The sequence below is a fragment of the Nothobranchius furzeri genome, chromosome 12 (genome assembly GCF_043380555.1).
Source record: "Nothobranchius furzeri strain GRZ-AD chromosome 12, NfurGRZ-RIMD1, whole genome shotgun sequence".
In the NCBI taxonomy this organism is placed as follows: Eukaryota; Metazoa; Chordata; class Actinopteri; order Cyprinodontiformes; family Nothobranchiidae; genus Nothobranchius; species Nothobranchius furzeri.
The window spans coordinates 26,072,218-26,094,165 of record NC_091752.1 but is presented as its reverse complement, the minus strand read 5'-3'; the positions used below and the strand labels follow the sequence as shown (position 1 = coordinate 26,094,165).

At 40.6% G+C, this 21,948-nt stretch overlaps 3 protein-coding genes across 3 annotated transcripts; 1 reads left to right on the top strand and 2 right to left on the bottom strand.

Moving 5' to 3' along the window:
• Positions 1 to 3,585: 3,585 nt before the first annotated feature.
• On the bottom strand, positions 3,586 to 4,677 carry LOC139062251 (tropomyosin-2-like). Its single transcript, XM_070543119.1, has one exon. The coding sequence runs from the start codon at positions 4,675 to 4,677 to the stop codon at positions 3,586 to 3,588; it is 1,092 nt and encodes a 363-aa protein (XP_070399220.1).
• A 3,567-nt stretch (positions 4,678 to 8,244) lies between these two features.
• On the top strand, positions 8,245 to 9,922 carry LOC107375852 (SLC35A4 upstream open reading frame protein). Its single transcript, XM_015944628.3, has 3 exons — positions 8,245 to 8,362; positions 8,884 to 8,982; positions 9,186 to 9,922. The coding sequence occupies exons 1-3, from the start codon at positions 8,348 to 8,350 to the stop codon at positions 9,381 to 9,383; spliced, it is 312 nt and encodes a 103-aa protein (XP_015800114.1). The 5' UTR covers positions 8,245 to 8,347; the 3' UTR covers positions 9,384 to 9,922.
• Positions 9,923 to 11,077: 1,155 nt separating this feature from the next.
• cd74b (CD74 molecule, major histocompatibility complex, class II invariant chain b) lies at positions 11,078 to 16,274 on the bottom strand. The gene is made up of 8 exons (XM_015944627.3): positions 16,141 to 16,274; positions 15,941 to 16,045; positions 14,264 to 14,427; positions 13,846 to 13,916; positions 13,610 to 13,634; positions 11,623 to 11,832; positions 11,396 to 11,427; positions 11,078 to 11,279 (listed from the first exon to the last, which is right to left on the bottom strand). Exons 2-8 carry the CDS (start codon positions 16,024 to 16,026, stop codon positions 11,262 to 11,264), a joined length of 606 nt encoding a protein of 201 aa, XP_015800113.3. The 5' UTR covers positions 16,027 to 16,045; positions 16,141 to 16,274; the 3' UTR covers positions 11,078 to 11,261.
• Between the last annotated feature and the right edge of the window lie 5,674 nt (positions 16,275 to 21,948).

The window sequence follows — 21,948 nt, the reverse complement described above, 5'->3', positions numbered from 1 at the left end:
ACACAAGCAGGTTTGGTCACACAGATTTAAGCAACAGTAAATTGTTGGATTATAAGATTCATGAATAAAAGAACTATTTAATGTTGATTTCAAAACATGTTTTTACATGTTTTATAAGCTTACATTTACAGCTACAGCTGCTGTAAACTAGGGTGACCATATTTCCATTTCCAAAAAAGAGGACAGGAGATCTGTGCCTACCGATGACATCACACTAGGGCTGGGCGATATGGCCTAAAACCAGTATCAAGATATATTGAGGATTTCACCTCGATAACAATAAATGGACGATAACTACAGGCATGCGCAGGAAGAAAAGTTGTCCACTAGATGGGGCTGTCACGTGTATCATGTTGAGTCACATTTTTATGACTCAAGATGGTACAGCTTCTGAAAAGACATAAATGTTGCTAACTACACACTTCTTTTCATGTTTTATTACCAAATTTATTGACATGGGAAAAATCTGGATAAGAGTCAGAAGTTTCTATAACAATAAATTTTCGATTTATTGCCCAGCCCTACGTCACACTATGGCAAAACCACACAAACCATGTTGGGACCCATTTTTCCCCAGGTGAAAAGCTAAAATTAATATCAGATTCTGCCAACAACAGGGCTCTAAAACAATTCATATGTAAATATTTAGCATATTTATTGCAAAATGTCATTTTTCTGCAGCTTTAGTGCTGCAACAATGTTTTATTAATAAAAATTATTATACCTTTTGTTTTACTACAGCGTCGGTAAGCTTCCTGTGCACAGATTATTAAGGATGCTTGTTTCAGCTGTGAGATTAGACGATAGGGTCAATTATTAAAAAAATAGTTTGTCATGGACTCCGTGGAAACTTTCAGAGAATCTACAAATCTACAAATAGTGGCTTTCAAATGGTTTTGTTGACAGATTTTTGGGAGTTTAGAAAAGAAGCAGATGAGACGGCGTGTCCAATGATTTAGTTTTTCATCAGACAATATTAGAACATGCCAGTGATGTCTGAGGTGCTTTAATAAAAACTGTATAATTAATCCTCCCGGACTGGGTAGGAATTACACAGAGGCTTCTGGGGGAGCCCAGTGATGTGTATGTGTGTGTGTGTGTGTGTGTGTGTGTGTGTGTGTGTGTGTGTGTGTGTGTGTGTGTGTGTGTGTGTGTGTGTGTGTGTGTATGTGTGTGTGTGTGTGTGTGTGTGTGTGTGTGTGTGTGTGTGTGTGTGTGTGTGTGTGTGTGTGTGTGTGTGTGTGTGTGTGTGGATGGGGTTTTACCTTGGGCCCCAAAATGCCTTGAAACGGCCTGGGGTGTGTGACTGAGTTTTTACATGTGTATAACTTATTGTTTTATAAAACGTGTAGTGGAGATAAATCTACCTACATTTTACTTTTCAACACTTTGTTTTGTTTTCTTGTTTTTATTAAAATATTTTCCTGTTCTGTCTGTCTCTCATCTGTCTCTCATCTTCCTGCATCTCCTCTAAACTCTCCAGAAAAACTGCTGCCCGGATTCTTACTTTTTCACCTCATCAGTTACTTTTGAGCAAATCAAAGGGATCTCCTGACCGCAAAGCGGAGAGCGCGTTTCGATGCTGCGTCAGTGAGGTGAAATCGCCGGAGCACACGATGAGCAGAGTTCGTCAGGAACGATTAAAAGACAGAATACCAGAGGATATAAACAGATATGAACAATCATGTGTTAATAATAAGGCTTTGTAGCGCCACCTTGAGAATGCATCGTGTGCTGGACGCAGCGGAAGCGTCAACGATCAGCGCTCTGCGTCCTCTCCGCTCAACATAATCCCACTATGCTGAGTCCATAAATATTGTAATATAGGTAGAAACTGGATGTTTCCCTGAAAGATATCTAGGCCCCCATAATTCGATCCCTGCTCCTGGATGAAGAACCGGACATTTGAATCAATGTAGGAAACCCCCCGGACGCCCCGGACAGAGAGTGAAAAGTGGACATGTTCAGGGAAAAGAGGACGTATGGTCACCCTAGTAATGCCTAGAAAGGCTTTTAGCGCTTCTACTTGTAGTTTTAAAGACTTGTCCAAGTCATTTAGAACAGAGGAAAGAGCCACAGCGAACTCCGCTTCAGTCGCCATGTTCGACAATCTACTCGGCGCTGATTGGCTCGGTTGGAATTCTAAGGGGGTGGGGTTATTTGAATAGGAGAGTTCCCAGTCCCTTTCTGTGCAGAATTAAACAGAGGAGGAGTCTGGCAGGCCAGGCTAGGACTACAGAGTCCTATGACCAAAGTGAAGTTCCAAAGAGCCTCCACTGGAGGGCGCTACATTTCCCTCCTCATTTATTTCATGTTAATTAAAAACTTATAGTTTGAAGCCTTCTAGCTAGCTGGGCTTTTCACTTTGACTCCACACCTACCTACTGTCTACTGGGTGGAGAGCATCATGACTCCAGGTGGGTGTGAAGTGTGACAAAAGCCTCTTTTCATGGCTTTCTATAAAATGAGTCTTTGAATCACTCTTAGTCTGACCTCTCACCTGAGGAACCTCTGCCAGGGTAGGCTCATCTGGAGCCCACCCTCTGACACAACAGCCTTCAGGATCATAGACGTACACAAACCCAGCCACTGCGTTAAGGTGGTGATTCAGCGGGTGGGGTGTACTCACTCACTCACTCTCTCGCTCACTCACAAAACTCACTCTCTCACTCACTCACTCACTCACTCACTCACTCACTCACTCACTCACTCACTCACTCACTCACTCACTCACTCACTCTCTCACTCACTCACTCACTCACTCACTCACTCACTCACTCACTCACAAAACTCACTCTCTCACTCACTCACAGCCAGAGACGTGTGTGTGTGTGTGTGTGGTGGTGGTGGTAGTGGGGGGACGGGACCGGAGCACCCAGAGTAGACCCACGCATACATGAGGGAGAGCATGATAACTTCACATGGAAAGGTCACACTGGGATTTGAACCAGCGACCTAGCTGTGAAGCTAAACTTCCTACATCGTCTCCTCTCCACCAGTCACACGATCTGTTTATGACGTGATTTTGTGTTTCCGTCGACGTGCTGGAGTTATAAACTTTTTAAAGCGTCTCCACATAGAAACGCTCTCCTGGTGTCTGACTGTCGGTGGACGTTCCTCTTCAGGTGGAGAGTCGTCATCATGGAGATTACCATGCTGGATCCAACCAGTTCTGACTCATCCTGACAGATTTCAGTCAGAGGACAAACATCTGTGTCTGTCTGACAATCCTCTGTAGGACCTGCCTCGAGACTCTCCACAGATGTTTCTGGTTCTGGTGAACTGCCTTCAGAACCAGCCTGGACCTCAGAGTGGGGACACTCTCGGAGCTGCTGTCTCAGGGCTTCTAGCTCTTCTTCATGCTCGATAATTTTGAGATTTTCCAGCTGAATGTTTTTGATTATACTTTGGAGGCTGGTCTCTTTGTGCTCCATAGTCTGCAGCTTGTGCACGAGTTTCGTGTTGTTCTCCTGCAGATCTTTAATTTGTTTTTCCAAATTCTGATGAACTGAGTCGTTCTTGTGACTGTTGTGTAATTCTTGATGTAACTGCAGGCTCTGCTGAATTAAACGTTCCTGCAGATCTTCACAGAGATGCTCCTGTTTCTGCAGCTGATTCTGTAAAGTCTGCACTCTGCTGATAATAATCCAGTCCCTGCTCTAGTTCATGGATTTCTATCAGTAATCTCTCCTCACTGGTGTCTTTTTTCTGATTCTGCTGTTTCCTCTCCAACTGGACTCTCAGCTGCTGTTCTTCGTTAAAACGTTTTACCAGTTTTACGCAGAGAGATTTCGCCTCCAGCTGCTTTTTAAACACCTCCAGCTGTGCAGACACCTTCTTATCTGATTCTGTTTTCAAGGAGTTAAAATTCTCCATCTTGCTTCTAAGATCTTTGTTTTCTGTTTCCAAGTCACCAAGTTGCTTCTTGAAGTGTTCATTGTTTAAATCTTTGTAATAACAGTTCTTCTGTTCATCTGCTAGCTGGCGTCTGAGCTCGGTCTCGTCCTCCAAACGCTTTTGGAGATCTGCACAGACACCTTCCTTTATCTGCAGCTGAATTTCTAAACTCATAATTCTTTGATGCTGGGTTTCTGCCTCACGTTGATGGAAACCCAGTCTCTCTTCCAGTTTATTGATTTCTTTCTTTAAGTCCTCATTACTTATGTCTTTCTCCTGGTTCCTCTGTCTTTGGATGACTCTGATTTGAGATTCCTGCTGTAAACGCTTCTGGAGAACTTCACATAAGTCGTCTTTTTTCTTAAGTTGACTATTTAAAGCTCTCATCTTTTCTTCACAGGTCTCTGATTTGCTCTGGTAATAATCCGGTCCTTCTTCTAATTCATTAATTTCTCTCTTGTAAAACGCACAATCTGACTCAGCTTTGGTTCTGTTTTCCTTCTCGGTTCTGAGAGATTCGTTTGCAATCCTCAGATGTTTTTTGAGTTCACTCACCTGCATCAAAAGTTCTTCCATATTTTGGAGTCTCTCACAAGCAGCTGAGTCCTGCTGGACTTTTCCAGATCCAGAAGTCTTTTCTGGTTTTTGCAAATCGTTTTCGGAGCTTTCTTGGTCGTCTCCGTCAGAATCAAAATTTATTTTCAGATTGCAGTCCACCTCTGGATCTTGAAGGCACATCTCAAACAGTTTTTTTTTACTAGAAGTGTTGTTTCCAGGCATTTCTGGGTCTTTGTGTCAAATATTCTTGTGTTTCAGAGAAAACGTCAAGAAACGCGATGATTCTCATGAGAGGTCAGTCACTGTGTCACGCGTGCCGGTGAAGTAAGCCGAGGAAAGGCGAGGATCCAGACCGGGGAGGAAACAGGCAGATAGGTAGGACTTCTTGCGATGATTTATTCTGAGACACGCTGGACAATAAAACAATGACACAACATGGAACACAGAACAGAAGGGGTTTAAATACACGAGGAACGGGAGCTATGGTGATTGGGAAACAAGAGGCAGGTGGGAGCAATTAACGGAGACACAGACTAAAACCTAAGAGAAGACAGGACAGGGTGTGACACTGTGTGTTAACAGGTAGCTGTGAGCTGTAGTACTGACTACTGATTCTATGATACTGTCATATAGGTCATGTACCGGGTACAGCCAAATATTTGCAATTAATTCATGAAGAAACCTTCTGCTCTGCCCGGAATTTAGTCATGTGACCTAAATGACTTGCATGAACAATAAGTTGTTATTGTTATTGTTGTAATTAAACCACATGTACACAAAGAATAACTATAACATACGTGTAAATATCTAATGTGGGACTGCAGCACAAATTATAACCTGATGTATGAAGAAGAAGAAAATATCATTTCTATAGCGCCTCTCAAGATAAAAATCACGAGGCACTTCACAAAGACAAAAAATAAAAAAATGTTAAAATAGAAAAAGCATTTAGAAAATGTTTAAAAATATATTTAAAATGAGCAAAAATAAGCAATTGTGATTTAAAAGAAAAAATGTTAAGAAAGCGAGAGAGTGAATAGGAAAGAGGAAAATCAGTGGACCCTGAGGAAGATGGAATATGTGGGGAGAGCAGAATAAAGAGAGAGTGGTGAAGAAGGTCATACAAAAGCCAGCTTGAACAAGTGAGTCTTCAGCTGCTTTTTAAAGGAGACCACTGAGTCCACTGATCTCAGGCTCAGAGGGAGAGAGTTCCAGAGTCTGGGGGCCACAGCAGCAAATGATCTGTCACCTTTGGTCTTTAGCCTGGTGCTGCACAACCAGTAGGCTTTATCACTGGACCTCAGGGACCTGCTGGGGGTGTAGGGACTAAGAAGATCACCAATGTAAGATGGTGCTTGTCCATGTAAGGCCCTGTAGACCAGAACCAGGATCTTAAAAGATGTATGCTTAAAGAATACATCATTCCACAAATAAATGAGAGTAAAGTTACTGATAAAAATCTTGACATTAATCAGGCTCACACCAAATGTGGAATGACTGCTTCTGTTAATATGAGCAGAAGTCCCTCACATGAACAAGCAGGTGCAGCAGTTAGTGGCGGGAGGAGCAGCACGTCTCCTCTGGTGGCTCTAGGTCTATAAACTTAATGAGAAACCTGAGAAAATGTATGAAATCAATGTCATGGCAAAAAAAGATGATGTTGTTTTCACACAAGTCAAACTATTTTAACCATCACAAGTATTTAGCAACACAATAGACTCACCTGAGGACAGCAGAGAAGCTGAGGAGCACGGCTGCTCCTGGACAGAAGATCCAGCTGCAGGTTGTCCCAGATACTTTAGGAGGGGGTCTAAAATGCTCTCTGCTTGGTGCTGCCAAGCAGCAGGACTCTGCCTTTAACAGTGGGCAGCTGTGAGCGATAATCAGTGGGCTAAAAAAATTGCTTCATCAATTATTTGGTCACATCATGGATTCAGTAAGGACGATGTGACGAAAACTAAAGACAAATGTAAACTGCAGAAAGGCTTGACCACCAAATCAAGTGAACACATCCTTCTCTACATGCAGCACCACCAGGCTTTATAGAATACCTGACAAGTCAAATGTGACAATATGCACTTGTGATATCCAGAATTAGAATATGAGTGTCCTAAATAGTTTGTTTGCTTGGTTGACTTTTCTATTTGTTAAGTTATGTTGGTTTATCAATCAAACGACTAAATGTTTTTAGTACTTAGTTTGTAGTTTTTATAATAGAAATTTAAAAATTATTAGCAATGAACGGATCTGAGGGAACAATAGCATTAATAAAACCAGCTGTGGAGCAATTATATTGCTACAGCCCCATCTACTGGTCAACCTTAGTCTTTGTGCATTCATTCATTTATCGTCCATTCATCGTTATCAATCTGAACTCCTCAGTATGCTGTAATATTGATTTTAGGCAACATCGCCCCACCCTAAACTGTACAATATGCTGGTAAATACCACATAATTATTTCATGTAGTTGTAAATCAATTTCCTACGTACATATAGTACGGAGAAATCCGCTGGTTGGTGGGGCTGCTGATGCACAGGTGGAGGTAATAATGAAAAGGTGGCTCCAGCTTGCAGCAGATCGTGAGGGAGGGAGAAAGAGACGGTTTCTTGCAAAAGAAAATTCTTCTTAAGCTCACTATATATATATATATATATATATATATATATATATATATATATATATATATATATATATATATATGTTTGAGTGACATTAAGCAGTAAATTTTTGGTTCTATATTTTTGACTAAGGTTAGTGTTTTCATGTGTTGAGTTCAGTGCATTTTACTTGTTTGTAATGCATTTATTATTTGTTAAATACAAAGACTTTTTAGCAAATTTGTATTTGTGATTTATTTTTATTTAGCGTTTTATTGTCTTGGTTTTACAGTGTGTGGGCCAATGCTGGCCTGGGGACACTCAGCCAGCTCAACTTTCTGTATATGGGCCAATAATGGGCCTGGGGTTATGCCAACATTCACCTGTACTGGCTCACTGAGTGTGGGCCAGACCTGGGCCAAAGCCATATTGTGTCATTTTTCCGTGAGTGGGCCGTTATTGGGCCGAGGGCCCAGCCAACAGTCAACTGAATTGGTTTAACTTGTTCTGTATTTACCTTATTCAAGGGATAATTCTTAATATACCATTACTGTTTTTTCTTTGAATATTTTTAATCAAACAAGTGTCATGCAATTTGTTATTTCTTTGTTTTTTTTTTATTCCATATTTAGAGATGCCAATTTGTTTTATATTTGTTCTGGCATGGTAGCATTGGAAGTCTTAGTTTTTTCTTGATCACTTTTTGAATTGAGATAAAGATTGTTTTGTATGATGTCTGTCGGTAATCAATGTTGTGCTTTGTTCACAAGGGGACACGTTTTTCATTTGATCTTTGAATGTTAGCGTTTTGGACCCAGTAAACAGGTTGTTAGTGTGTTACCTGAAACATGTGTTGCATGTGATTCAAACTGCATTTCTTATAGCAAAAATAGTGGCTTGGTAGTATTTATTTGTTTGTTTGTTTATTTATTTCACAGGTTTTTGAGCGACACCCAGGACTTTCCACATGGTGGTGGTGACATTCGCAAATTGTTTGCCAGCTGCCTCATAAGTGAAAAGAGGCAACAGCAGCATTTATTTATGCATTTGGTTATTTTAGCTGTTTACTATTGATATTACTATTTCTGCTCCTTACTTCAATTATTTGGGTATTTTGAGGTATTTGGGTTCCCTGTCGGCACTCCACTCCGTTAGATGGCGGTATTTCATCTTAACGTTACGTGCCAACCACCATAAAACTGAAGAAGAAGAAGAAGAAGAAGAAGAAGAAGAAGAAGAAGAAGAAGAAGAAAACGAACGAGAAACATTTTTCTCTTTAGTGAAACCCGAACCATGTCAAAAGACAAGGTATGTCCGTTTCTCTTACAATCCCACTTTTCAATGCAAAACATGGTAATTTAAAAAGTTCAACTAACATTTTGCTCATAAAGCCCGGTGACGTCCTCGTATAGTTGTTAGCTTTAGGATAGCAGTCGCATTTCTGAGCGTAACACATTGTCTATTCGGAAATGTTACGACGATGCTTTATTACTAATGAGTTGATAAAATGTTATTTAAAAACAGTCTGGTTGTATAAAAACTGATGGTTTATTCATCGTATCAGCTTTCCTTCCTAGTTATTTTAGATAACACTCATAATCTAGTAAAATGCATGTCTATTATCTGTTTCCTTTGTTGCATTTTAATAATAAGCTTACGTCTCAAACTTCGTGGTGTGTTGGTTTGATATGAAAATGAGTTATTTTCTGCCACTTAAGAAAACCCATGTGTGTGTGTGTGTGTGTGTGTGTGTTTGTGTGTGTGTGTGTGTGTGTGTGTGTGTGTGTGTGTGTGTGTGTGTGTGTGTGTGTGTGTGTGTGTGTGTGTAGAGTACTTTGAATCAGCTCAAAGACCTGGTGGAGCTAAAGGACCAACTGGAGGACATCCAGAAGCGAGTAGAAGATGAGATCCAAGCTGGGGTTCCTCCTGTAAGGCTCAGCCATTAAAATAACACCGTGATGCCTTTTTCCTCCAAGCCTCTTAGTTATTTGCAGCAGCTTTTTAGATTGGGCCTGGCTTGGCCAATGAAACTTCAGAGTTTTAGACGTTCTTTTGAACTTGAAGATTGACATCCCAAATATCTGTTGACGTATCAACGAGCATAACTAATCTGATCTTTCTCTCTTCCTAGGGAGGCAGTCTGCTGGCTTCTCCTTTCCTGAAGGGATTTCTGGCCGGTTACGTTGTTGCAAGGCTTCGTTCCTCAGCATTGATGGGGGTTGCAATAGGAACGTGCACAGGGATTTATGCAGCGCAAACCTACGCTGTTCCGGATATTGAAAAGACGATCAAGGATTACATCCGCAACCTGAAAGGAGGACAAAAATGAGCAGAAAGTGGAAACGGTAGAGAAAAGAAACAAGATGGTGCCAGTGCAGCTACATGTGGGGAACAGTTATTCGATAAAAGAGTTAAAACCAGGACAGAGAGACTAATTTGTCAGCTAATTGATATTTTTACTTGATTCTGTCAAACTAGGGAAAGACAGATTTAGTACAAGAATGCAGAGAGTGTAATTTCATAATATAATTCAAACATAGTTGTGTGCAGAAAATATGACTTGTAATAATGATTTCATTTGATAACCTTTACCTTTTAGCATGACAGGGCTTTACAGTTACAGTGTTGACACTATCTGAGCCAGTGGTTATGCGACAGAAGGAAATTATTAATCAAAGTAGAGTCATTTTTCTATAAAACGGTCAAAACCTAGATTAGTGTAATTGTTCATTTGCGTGTTTCTACATTTGCAGGTACGTTTTTGTTATACTTTACAGATTTGGTTTTACTTTGAAAAAACTTTAAACCAGAGACAATTATTCTCTTAAATGTTATCCAACTTTTCTTTATGATCCACCATCTCCTTTTGAACAAAGCGTGTGAAAGCTAAAATATCTCAAGTTAAAATTGTTTTATTGCTTCTGAGATTTTAAGCAGGGATTTTTGTGTTTTCTGGATATTATTATTTCAGAGTGCCTAAAATAGTTTGCATGTGATATCATCTCATGCCATTTATGTGCAATAGCCGCTTCCTGATAAGACTGGGCTGCCTATGCTGGAAAGTTTTTGATCTTTTGCACTTGTACAGATCCAAAGCTGTTACAAAATAGTTTCTTTATCTGACGTGTCAAATGTTGTTGGTGGGGAGTTTGTTACCTAAAATGTTGTGTTCGACTCGCGTGTGTACACTCAAACATCTAATCACTGATACTACACATGAGACTAGTGAAATTATAAATTAATTTGGGAAATTGAGAGGACCACCACCTGCTGTTGATTGGAAAAGAAAAGCCGAATTTAATTAGCATAAGCGTGTCCATAAAAACTTTATATAAAAAAATCATATAAGTTGTAAGTGAACTTTTATTGTTTGATGTACCGGTAATTAAAAATATGTTGAAAATTTAGATGCTTTTAAAAACAGACTTTTAGCACTTCAAATATTTAAGATTCAAACTTATTAGATTTTCAAAAATATACTGCAGAAAATATAATTGATGTGATGTTTTCATTTACATTTGTCTAAAAATAAAGTGTATTCTTCAGATAGAGCTGTAGGAAAGACTCACTGGTTCTCTGTGTTGCTGCCATCAGAATTGGCAGTTTCTATGTAAACAGATGGGTCGGTTGCAGGTAAATAAGCCGTAAAAGTATATAACGGTTTTAAAGGTGCAGCAGAAATATATTTGTACTGTATGAAAACTGGAACAGAAAAAAAAGTGCCTCGACAATCATTGTTTTGTATTTTTCAGTTTTTGTTTTCTGGCTTGTTTTGGTTTTGTTTCTCTACATTGGTTGAAAATTCCACTCTTATAATAAACCACCAAAACCGTCTGTAATAGATTAATTTCTGGTTCTTAAAAATAAATGGGAAAATTTGTATTTATGTCTCTGTCTTAAATATCCTTGAGTGATGATTTTGTCCCAAGGATGTGTTCACTTGATTTGTCCTACAGATTTTACACTTTAGATATTTAAATGACCTAATTCTGACAAAATTTCAATAAAATAACAAAAACAAGCTTTAAGCTGCACATGTTTATACAGGTGTCAAAAACACTTGCAAAAAGGTAGTAAAATAGAAAAAAGCCAATGATTGGTTAATTGGATATACAGTAAGCCTCTTTAGCTAAATCTAGTAAATATTGTAATTATGTGTCAGTAAAGCAGCGAGACAGGAAGTAAACTGATGCTTTCTGGAAGAAACTCAGTCGGGGAGAATTTCCTGTGAAACACAAAAGTAAAAATGTTGATTAAAAGGGATAAGATTTAGTTTCAGAATTAATAAATTATTCCAAGCTGCTCAATTTGGTAAAGAAACAACCAATTCTGTTTACTCACCACAGCATCATCAGTAGTATCAACCATCCTTCCTGCAAAAAATTATGTTTATGCTTTCATTGTGTTTTTGAAATCATCCTTATGTTAGTGATTGAAAGTTACATTTATTATGAGTTAGACATAACTCATTACATTCATAATAAATAACACAAATTTAAATAACAATCTTTTAAATGCCTAAAAATCCATTGCTAACAGTCATTCATTTGGACAACGATTGGTCTTACCAGCAGGGGCGGATGTGTTGCACATGACTAGTCCTTCACGTGCAGATCCAGGGATCTGAATCCCGGTTTCTGGGTTCACGCACCAACACAGTGCTTGAAAGCACTGCTGGCTGTTGTAGAGACCATTCGTGTCACATCTGGGGAAGAATCCCGGCACCTGCATGGCCTTCATGCCAGCAGCTTCGAGCTGACAGTTGGTCAGTGGTGCAGCTATAAAAAAAAACACACACACTCAAACCATCAAGTCATACAAATGCAAAAAGAGGCAATGCCACAATAGACAGCAAGATTATTGGTCCCTGAGGGCTCAAAGAAAATAAAGATGTGATGTTTGACTTGTAATCATAGCTGGATTTGTTATAGAATGAGGAATAATTAAAGGTGCATAAAGTAAGAACAACATCCTGTGGTCAAATTTGGGTACTGCAGTCTATGTTTCAAAACAAACGAGTTTGCTTTGAGCAACCATCAGTTACGCGATTGCTAGATTCTAATCCGCTTTGCCTTACGCCCTGGATCGCACACATGTTGTACTGCAATTTAAATGAAAAGTAATGATGGGTGTTTCGACCACACCAGTCACGTACTTTGAGCTTTATTAAAAGTTTGTAAATAGCATGACTCCAAACTAGAAATCGGCACGTCGCATATGTGACGTCACCACATAATCTTCTTTCCCCAAAGTAGCTGCTTCTTACCAAATGACCAGATTAATGGTGGTTCTTTCCTCCTGTGGGAAGTCTGCTGAACTTAATCCATTTTCCCTCAGTTTTCTACCTGTCTGGTTTGATGACATCACTTTTGAGAAGCGCATTTGTAGTCCTGGACTTATTTTCACACAAAGCCTAAAATATCGTTGCCCCCTGTTCAAAAATAAGTGCATTCTTGGTATCAAAATGCATCTTTAAAATTCACGGACATAATATGTGAAATCCATGGCACAAAACAAGCGGAATTAGAAAATAGCCTTTTTAGCCCCAATGACTTGCATTCATTTTTTCGTTCTTCCGGGGACCCATGATGTGGAAGTGACTAACCCCGGGTTTCCACGGGAGCCGTCAGCAGCACGTTACTGCAGCAGCACGTCTTGCTCGCGTAAGCTGCTGCTTGGCCCTTCCCACGAGACGCGAAGCAGCAGGGGAGCAGCTGTCACCGACCGAGCACGAAGTCACACGAGTGACTTCGTCAGTAAACACAACAACAAGCAGGAGAAAACTACAACATGGTTTGTGTTTTATGTTCTGTCCGTTTTATAACCGCCAATACGGACCTGAAAAACAAAGGAGACCGCTAGCTAGGTGATAACTTCTCACGGGGCCGCACAGTTAGTAACCTTTTTTAAAGTAAAGCAACCGGAAGGCAGTACGTTCTTTATTCTGAAAATCTCGGGAGCTTCTCTCCATTTCCGCGTCCGATTTCCTGTCTTTCCTTCCCCAAAAATGTCGAACTTTACTCGTTTCAGAGGCGTTGCGCGTAGAAAATAGAACCGGCGCGTAAAGGCCGCGACATGCTGCTCCTGAGACGCGGCCGACTCGCGCTGCTGACGGCTCCAGTGGAAAAGGTTCTGTTGACCACAGCGGTTCCTATCAGCAGCTATGACATGCTGCTGCAGTAACGTGCTGCTGACGGCTCCTGTGGAAAGCCGGGGTTAGGCTCCCTACTGCTGCTCTTTGGAGTTACAAATGCTAGCGCCGCAGCGTTTCACTGGCGTAGACTTGGAAACTCAGCAGGCTCAAGCATGATAGGCTCTGGAACCATAAAGTTTCAAGGCGGGACAGATTGTAAACAAAAATTACATCCCTCTTTGGCCCTTTGAAAATGAGTAAGACTGTCAAATCCCCCACCCCCACCCCCAGGCAGCTGAGAATGAAATATGTTTCAAAGTAATCATCCTTCCATCATGATTGAGACATTAGACTGTTTTGTACATTTTCACTGTCAAACTTCCATAATGCCCCTTTAACATACAAACAAAATCTGAACATACGTGTTTTTCCTGAAGTTGATTCTTCCTGTAATACAAATAAATAAATAAATAAATAATTTGTATTTATCTTATAAGAACATCATCTTTTCTTTCGAATATTCATTTTTTAAAACAAATAAAATGCAGTACCAACAGGAATCTCTGTGTTTCCTTCATTTTAATTAAAAATTTGTCAAGAAAATAAATCATGTTTGAATCAATAATTGCTGAAAAAGTATTATGGTGTACTGTTTTACCCCCTCCATGGTGTCATCAAACACCAGGTGCATATTGCTCATGGGCACATGCATCTGCACGGGCATTGAACCTGCAAACAAATACAAAAAAACCCCCAAAAAATAAATACTTCAATTGTTTTTTCTAATCTAAGAAAACTAGTTTTGATGCACAAGCGTAACCAAAGTAAGAACCAAACTGAAATAAGAGCAAAACCCAAAAGACACTTAAATGTAATGCATGCAGCTGTACTTCGTGAGCAAGAAAAAAAAGGGGAAAAAAGTAATGATTGATTTTTTTGTGTTTTAATTTGGTCTGATTTAATTTGTTCATGTTATTGGTTTGCTGCTCAAGTAATTAATTTCATAATTTTAGGAAAAAACATTCAGCTCAAAGCCAGAAATGATGTTATTATACATCCTAACATAACCTCCTCACCAGATCTGGGCTTCGTCAGCTCGGTGTTCATTTTGTTGTTTTGGTCCTGCAGGCTTTTAATATCACCACTCTGGCTGAACAGGAAGTAGGCGATCGCTGACTGACCCACGATCAGCACGCAGGCCAAAAGAGTCAGTCCTGCCACCTTGTAGGCCCGGGAGGAGCTGTGATGAATGACAGAGAAAACGGGAAGAATTTGACAAACAAAAATAATCTGTTGATTCATATTAACCACTGTGAAGTCACCAGCAAGAGGGAAAGTAAAGGGGAATTCATAAAAATTTCTAGATTATTGAGAAGTTGAGGAAGTTTTAGTTTAAAACAGGAACTGTGTCACTACAGTAGTACTACAAATGTCACCTGAAACTAAAGTAGATGCCCTTCATGAACATTTATGTATATATTTAAAAAACACCAGCGTATCATTTTTGTCAGTAAAAATATTCATATAAATATGTCTATAGCCCTTGTTTCTTCTGCATACAATTTCTTGTTTATATTATTTATTTTTTATAAAATCAATCAATCAATCAATCAAAGCTTTATTTATAAAGCGCCTTCCGCAACCCTGTCAGGAAGCCCAAAGCGCTGAACATTGTACAGTTGTATGTAAATATATTGAATAAATCAACAATAAAAGAAATTCAAATTACAAAATACAAATTACAAAATACAAAATGGAAATTACAAGATAGATGAAACATTCTGGTAAAGGACAAATGTGTGAAACACATTTGGATTGAGTGGATGGATTGAGTGTACCAATGAAAACTGTGGAATGGATTCAACATAATAGAGGGCCAAAATCAAACATGTAAAATTGTTATATTTATAATATGTTAAAGTTTACTTTCATTTATTTATTATTAAATTTCAAGAAATTACTTTTTTGTCTGTGCTCTATTATCCTTATAGTAATCAATATGATAAATTACTTTATTTGCTGATCAGAGATACCAAAATATTTTTAATAAAATCAATACAAATCAATTGTTGCTTTGAAAAAAGTTGTTTTTTCCCCACACTTTGTTTCACTCATATTTAAAATAAAATACTACTAACAACATGAGAAGTACACTGTAAACCCAAATGAATTACCAGAACTCAAATAGTTTGAGGCAACAAATTACGACAAAATGTTTTTATTCTGATACTGAAAACTTCAAGTTTTCACAATTTAAATTTCTTAATGAATTCTAGTCGTAGATTTAGATTCCAGTTTAATTAAAACTGCTCATCAAGTCAGCTCAAAATGTTTGACTTACCACCATTTAATTTTTAGTTATATTAACAGAGACATTTTCACTTACCCAGCTTATTATTTTTGTTAATCCATGTGATTATGTCATCAAAACTTTGGCAAGTTAGTCAACAGAGCTCGACAAACGTGCACAATGGCTGATTGTATTTACTTAAGTAAAAAAATGATCAGAGGAAATGTACTTCCTCTTTTATTGTCACTAAACTAGTTTTATCACACATTAAAAGAACATGTATAATTCAATTTTTATCAGTGCTCTTTGTGTTATTTCTCAACAGATTTCCTACATACTAACCCAAACTTTTCCTTCTCTTTGACCAGAGAAATGTCACAAAACTTCAACTTTTACACAAGTTAACATTCAAACCCATCCAGTAACAAAGCTAAATAAAATGCAGCAGAGACTTCCTGATTACCCCTGAGCTGGTTCCCCCACATTGACAGCTGTTTGCTGGTCAGAAGCTCCAACCAGATGTTGGTTTGGGGACTCAGGGTCTGACATCTTCACTCAAACACAAAACCTGTAAACACACACATGGCTAAGTAAAAACACTGTTCAAAACATAGAATAGTCGTATTCAGTCAGGAGACTCACAGACTGAAAAAGATCCCATACCTTGTTTCAGAAGCTTGGTTGAATCAAGTCAGTGAGAGCGAACTTAAACAACCTGGATTGGAAAAACCCACTTCTGAGCAACCTGCTTCTTGATTTTTTTTTGTTCTCAGTCCAATAATTTCATTGGTTGCTTGTGATGACTCATCGGTTACTAGGCAAAGCCTAACAACTTAATTATGTATAGGTGTGACGGCTTCTTCTTGTCCGTCCAGGGTTATTGGAGTTGCCTCAAATCACCGCACACATACAATCAGGCCACAGACACAGGACTGTCCTTCAGAGCTTTTTACTGGCAGGATCTGATGTAAAAACAAGCACACAATAATACATCATAGTGTGTGCGCTGCAACTGCATACAACGGTCTTTTTCAAAATATGCTCTAACAACACTTAAATATCTGTAACAAGTCCTATTGATATATTAATTAAAGGTTAAAATGACTTTAAGTGCAGAGCGGCTTCACAGTACACCTACCTCCACCAGCTTTCATTACTGCTTTGGTGGGAGGGGCCGTGAATGCGCCTGAAGGACCCGTTGCATGCAGTTGCGCCTAACCACCAGTAGGCGGCTTCAAAAACAAACAATCACTGCACATCACTTTTGGTGAAATTCACATTTTCATCTCTGTTACACCCACCCCTGCTGAATTTCAGCCAAAATTATTAAAGTGCAAATACCATCACCATGACACAAAACCTCACATTACTCAACATGGGTGTACACAGTTCAACCTAAACAGTATCCTCCAGGGCCGGAGTGGGACACATTTTCAGCCCTGGAGTTTCAGACCCCAGACCGGCCCACTTAACGAATTATTATTAAAATCATGTTAGAACTTTATATGTATAGTCTACAAAAGCACACTACTCGGTAAAGCCTTGTAATTCAGTGCAAGAAAGAGTTGCTTTACAATGTAGGTTTATTTGAACATCAGTGCACATCTTCAACATTGTTCTTTACAACACATTCTCTAACAATATAACAATCTACCTTCTGTTCAAACTGCTGTTCTGAGATTTTCAAACCTTTAAAATGAAATGACTCAGCACTCCCTTTCACACTTTTTCCAGTTTCCCTAGACTCACCTGCACACAATTAAAATAATCATCTGTAAAGCTTTAGCACATTTGATATGGAAAACACATTTTTGTAACCAATTAAAATATTTTCTATGGCAAAATATGCAGGCTTATTTCATTTTACTTTCATTCTAATAGCGATCTGTTGTGGGCTTTGTGCATTTACTATTAAAAATACAACAGGTCACTACTATTATTTGGACATTAAAATTATTATAATGAAACTGATGTTTGCACATGAGTTGGCTCACCTTCTATCCCAACAGGAGCAATACCCTCACTGCTGGCTCTTCTTCTGACACTAAATCACATTGTGTGAAAATGGTCACAATTCAGCATTCATTTTCCTTTTTTACACGCTTTCTGATCAATGCTGAATCATCTAGCATTTTAGAACACTTTCATATAGAGCCAGGATAGTTTTCATCATATAAATTTTAATAATATTCAGTTCACTGACTCAATAAGTAATCCTACCTGTACATGCCCGCTCTGGAACTGTGGGCTTCTGCCTGGTGCTTATTAGGCCTACTGGATCTTGTGTTTGACTCTGAGGGGCTACAAGACAGTTTGGTGGCATCAGTCACATCATACTGTTAATTATATTACATAACGTTATGTCATGATGCCATATAATTCATTATTGATGCTTAATTAACTTGAATGGTGATTTGCAGCTGGTAAAGTTTAACTTCTTGACTTGCCTTACCCGTTTTATCTTCATTTGAAGTTAAAGACCGCAAGCTTGTTTGAGAAAAAAAGGTGCTCATTTTGGCACATTTAGCTGCATCTGTTTCCAGCGCTTTCCTCTTTTTAATTCTTGCCTTCTCCGCGCCACCCTTGCTCTTTCTACTTTCCATCTTTCCGTCAACTGCATGGTCACGTGGTGCGCACAGGCGCATACAGGGAAAAAAAATAATGAGCGGCAGCCTGCAGGTAGAGCCAGCCAGAGACAGCCGGGAGGAGCGTATGAGATCAGCCCGGCGGCCTCAGTGCCATGACTGAACACCGGCACAAAAAAATAAAAATGATAAAAAACAAAAACGAGAGCACCGGCCCATGCGGCCCAAACATCGCGCGGCCCACCGGGAATTCTCCAGACCCTCCCGATTAGCCACTCCGGGCCTGGTATCCTCTATAAAGGATGAAGTGGCAAGGAAATGGCGCCCTATTCCCTACCAGCTCCTGGAAGCAGGATGCAGCCTACATCCTACATAACCCACGTGTAAAACAAAAAGAAGCCCCTAAACCAGGACTAGTACTAAGTTATGGTGATATGTCTATTATAAAATACAAAACACAGAACAAAGAACAAGATACAACTTGTTTAGAAAAGGGCATATTATTATACATGCCTCTACTGAAACATTTGAAAAACTGAATTAGAAACTGTCCATAAGCTGACTAGCATCGTCACTAATAGCCATGTGGGTCATCACCTGAATCAGCCTATTGACAGGCTTGACTGTCTTACCAACACGGGTTCTGACTGTGTGGACTGAGTCAGTGCCAAAAGCAGACTGAGCAACCAGTGAAGTGTGTGAGAGAACACTCTGTCTATCAGCAGAGGGAACTAGCAAGGGATAAGGGTCATAGCCCGTCACACTAGGGGACAACAGAAGCCCCTCGTCTCCCTCCACTGCAGAGACCATCTCGCTGACGGAGTCGTTCATGTGAGCAGCATTACGGGATGCATCAGGTAAGGAGCTGACCCACTCTTGGGTTCTGATTCTTGAATCATTCTTTCAACAACCGGTTCCGGTGTATCTGATGCAGTAGTAACATCAGATCCATCAGGTAAAAGGGCAGGAGAGTCGACAGACTGACTGGCTGTATCAAAGGGCAAGAAATTCACAAGCATCAAGAGGTTACGATGCACAACTCTGACCTGACCAGTGTTGGGATGCTGTATCTGATATGTGTGGGTTGTAGGATTCATGCCCACGACAGTAAACACTGTAGACTCCCAGCGGTCAGCAGTTTTACGCTTCCCTCTCTCCCGTTTGTTCGAGACTAGGACACGGTCTCCGACACCAATAGGTTTTCCTTTTGTGCGGCGGTTGTAGAGGCAGGCCTGCCGTTCCTGTTCCCTGTCGGCATGACTTAGAGCTATGGCCATGGCGTCCTGGAGATCTTTTGTCAGGGATAGCACATACTTGTCATAGCCACACAGTTCAGGATCTCTAAGAATGTTCTTAAAAAGCACATCAACTGGGAGGCGTGGCACTCTTCCATACATCAAATAAAAAGGGGCATAGCCTGTAGTCTCGTTGACTGTGCAATTGTACATGAAGGTTAATGTCTGAAGGTGTTTTGGCCAGTTCTGTTTTGCATCAGGTGGGAGAACTCTTATCATGTTTCCCAGTGTTCTGTTGAAGCGTTCTGCGCTACCATTGCCCATCGGGTGGTACGGGGTTGTATGGGATTTCCTCACACCTGCAACTTCCAACAGTTCCCTTATGAGCTGACTCTCAAAGGAGGGACCCTGGTCTGAATGTATCCTTTCAGGAAACCCGTATATACAGAAAAATTTGTCCCAAAGCTGCCTCGCCACCTGCTTTGCAGATTGGTCACGACAAGGAAAGGCCTGTGCAAGTCCTGTGAAATGGTCGGTCACAACCAACACGTCAACAGATTTGTTATTGGAGTCCTCTGCAGTCCAAAAATCAATGCACACGACCTCCAACGGTGAAGATGTTTTGATACTTTCAAGAGGTGCTCGACCTTCTGGATCAGGGGATTTGCCAATAACACACCGGGGACACTGGCGAACATAGTCTTTAACATCACGGTCAATGTGGGGCCAGAAGAACCTCTGACGAGCAATAGCCAAGCTCCTAAACTGCCCTTGATGACCAGCACTGTCATGAATCCCCTTGAGAACCTCAGCCTTTAGAGAATCAGGAACTACAAATTGGTGACGTCTCTTGTTGGTTACTGGGTTTTTAGAAAGTCTGTACAGGATTCCATTGGACATTGTAAACTTTTCCCAGTGTTTGAGGTACCTGGCGACCATGGCTTGCTCTTTGGGTTTCTCTCTTCTGGATGGGCGACGGCCACGGGCAACATAGTACAACACCCTTGATAGGACAGGGTCGTTTTGTTGTTTCTCACGCAACTCGGTTTCTGAAAAGACAGGTAGGTCATCCTGAACTGGAAGGATTAGCTGAGGTAGGTGTTCGAGGGTGTTAACAGCTCGTAGCCTAGCAGCAGATTCCCATGCACTTTGTGTTTCGAGAATAGCATGGACATCATCTTTTGTGAAGGACTGAAACTTTGTGCTGTTAGGGAGTTGTGACATGCTGGAGTGCTGGTCCTTGGCGTTCGACTGCCTAAAAGCCTCCTGGACTGAGCCAACTGAGACAGGGAGGGCCTCATTAAGGAGCTGGCTGTACGGCCTTTGCAACAGCCTCCTTACTACAGTCGACTTAATAAATGGTTCGCGACTTAAGGCATCCGCCACCAAATTCTTTGAGCCAGGGATATATTTAATGTCAAAGGAGTAAGAGGCCAGCTTTGCCACCCATCGCTGTTCACAGGCATCCAAATGTGGCTTGGTGAGGATGTGCGTGAGTGGGTTGTTATCCGTCCACACTGTGAACATATGTCCTTTCAGCCAATGGCTGAATTTGTCACACACCGACCATTTGAGTGCCAAAAACTCAAGGCGATGGGCTGGATACTTTCTTTGAGCACGTGTGAGAGACTTGCTTGCAAATGCCACTGGCCGGGCCACACTCTCACCTTCCTGAACCTGTGATAAGACTGCACCCAAACCATCCAATGAGGCATCTGTAAACAGAACAAATGGGCGAGTGAAGTCTGGGTGGGCCAGAATTACTGAGTTGACCAAAGCTGCTTTAAGCTCCATGAATGCGGAATGGTGTTCATCTGTCCAGTCAGCTTTAGTCAATTTGCGAAGCACAAGCTTACGCTTGGTGGGTATCTTCAACTTGCGTTTCTGTTTTGCACCAGCAAGCAGATCAAAGAGTGGCCTGGCTACAGAGGAATAGTTGGGGATGAAATGCTGGTAGTAGTTAATCATGCCTAGAAACGAGCGAACACGAGATGGGGAAGGGGTGACGCCATCTGGTTCCATGAGATCTGCAGTTGACATGTTACTGATGGACTCAACTTTAGCGGGATCTGTGGATACACCAGACTCATTGATTATGTGTCCAAGAAACTTCACAGATCTTCTCATTAGCCAACATTTCTTGGGAGCAAGCTTCAGGTTGTGGAACCGCAGGCGGCCAAACACCATCTCCAACCTCTTGAAAGTCACCTCTTCAGAGGGGCCAAACACCAGCAAATCATCAAGGTAGCACAATAGACTGAGAAAGTTCTGGTCACCAAATATGGACATCATCATCCTCATGAAACTAGCTGGGCTGTTGCACAGTCCCTGGGGGAGCCTGTTGTATTCGTACAATCCCATGGGTGTTGTAAAGGCAGAGTATTTTCGGTCATCCTTGTGTAGTGGCATGTTGTAAAAACCAGATGTGAGGTCCATTGAGCAGAAGAATGTGTTCCCTCCCAAAGCAGCTAAGCAGTCTGCTTGATGTGGTAAGGGATGGGCATCCTTCAGTGTTCGCCTGTTGAGCCATCTGAAATCTGTGCAGATCCGCAAGTCACCATTCTTCTTCCAAACTAGGACGAGGGGTGAGGCAAACTCACTGGTGGATTTGCAGATTATTTCCTTCTCCTCCATTTCATTTAGGACTTGAC

Excerpts from the sequence above, each read along its gene's own strand:
- LOC107375852 (XM_015944628.3), top strand. Across the intron at positions 8,983-9,185 it reads TCCAAGCTGGGGTTCCTCCT|GGAGGCAGTCTGCTGGCTTC; the intron begins GTAAGGCTCAGC and ends CTCTCTTCCTAG.
- LOC139062251 (XM_070543119.1), bottom strand. The coding sequence starts at position 4,677 with ATGCCTGGAAACAACACTTCTAGTAAAAAAAAACTGTTTGAGATGTGC.
- cd74b (XM_015944627.3), bottom strand. The coding sequence starts at position 16,026 with ATGTCAGACCCTGAGTCCCCAAACCAACATCTGGTTGGAGCTTCTGAC. Across the intron at positions 13,635-13,845 it reads TTGATGACACCATGGAGGGG|GAAGAATCAACTTCAGGAAA; the intron begins GTAAAACAGTAC and ends TTTGTATTACAG. Across the intron at positions 11,833-13,609 it reads ATCAACTTCAGGAAAAACAC|CTGCACCACTGACCAACTGT; the intron begins GTATGTTCAGAT and ends TTTTTTTTATAG.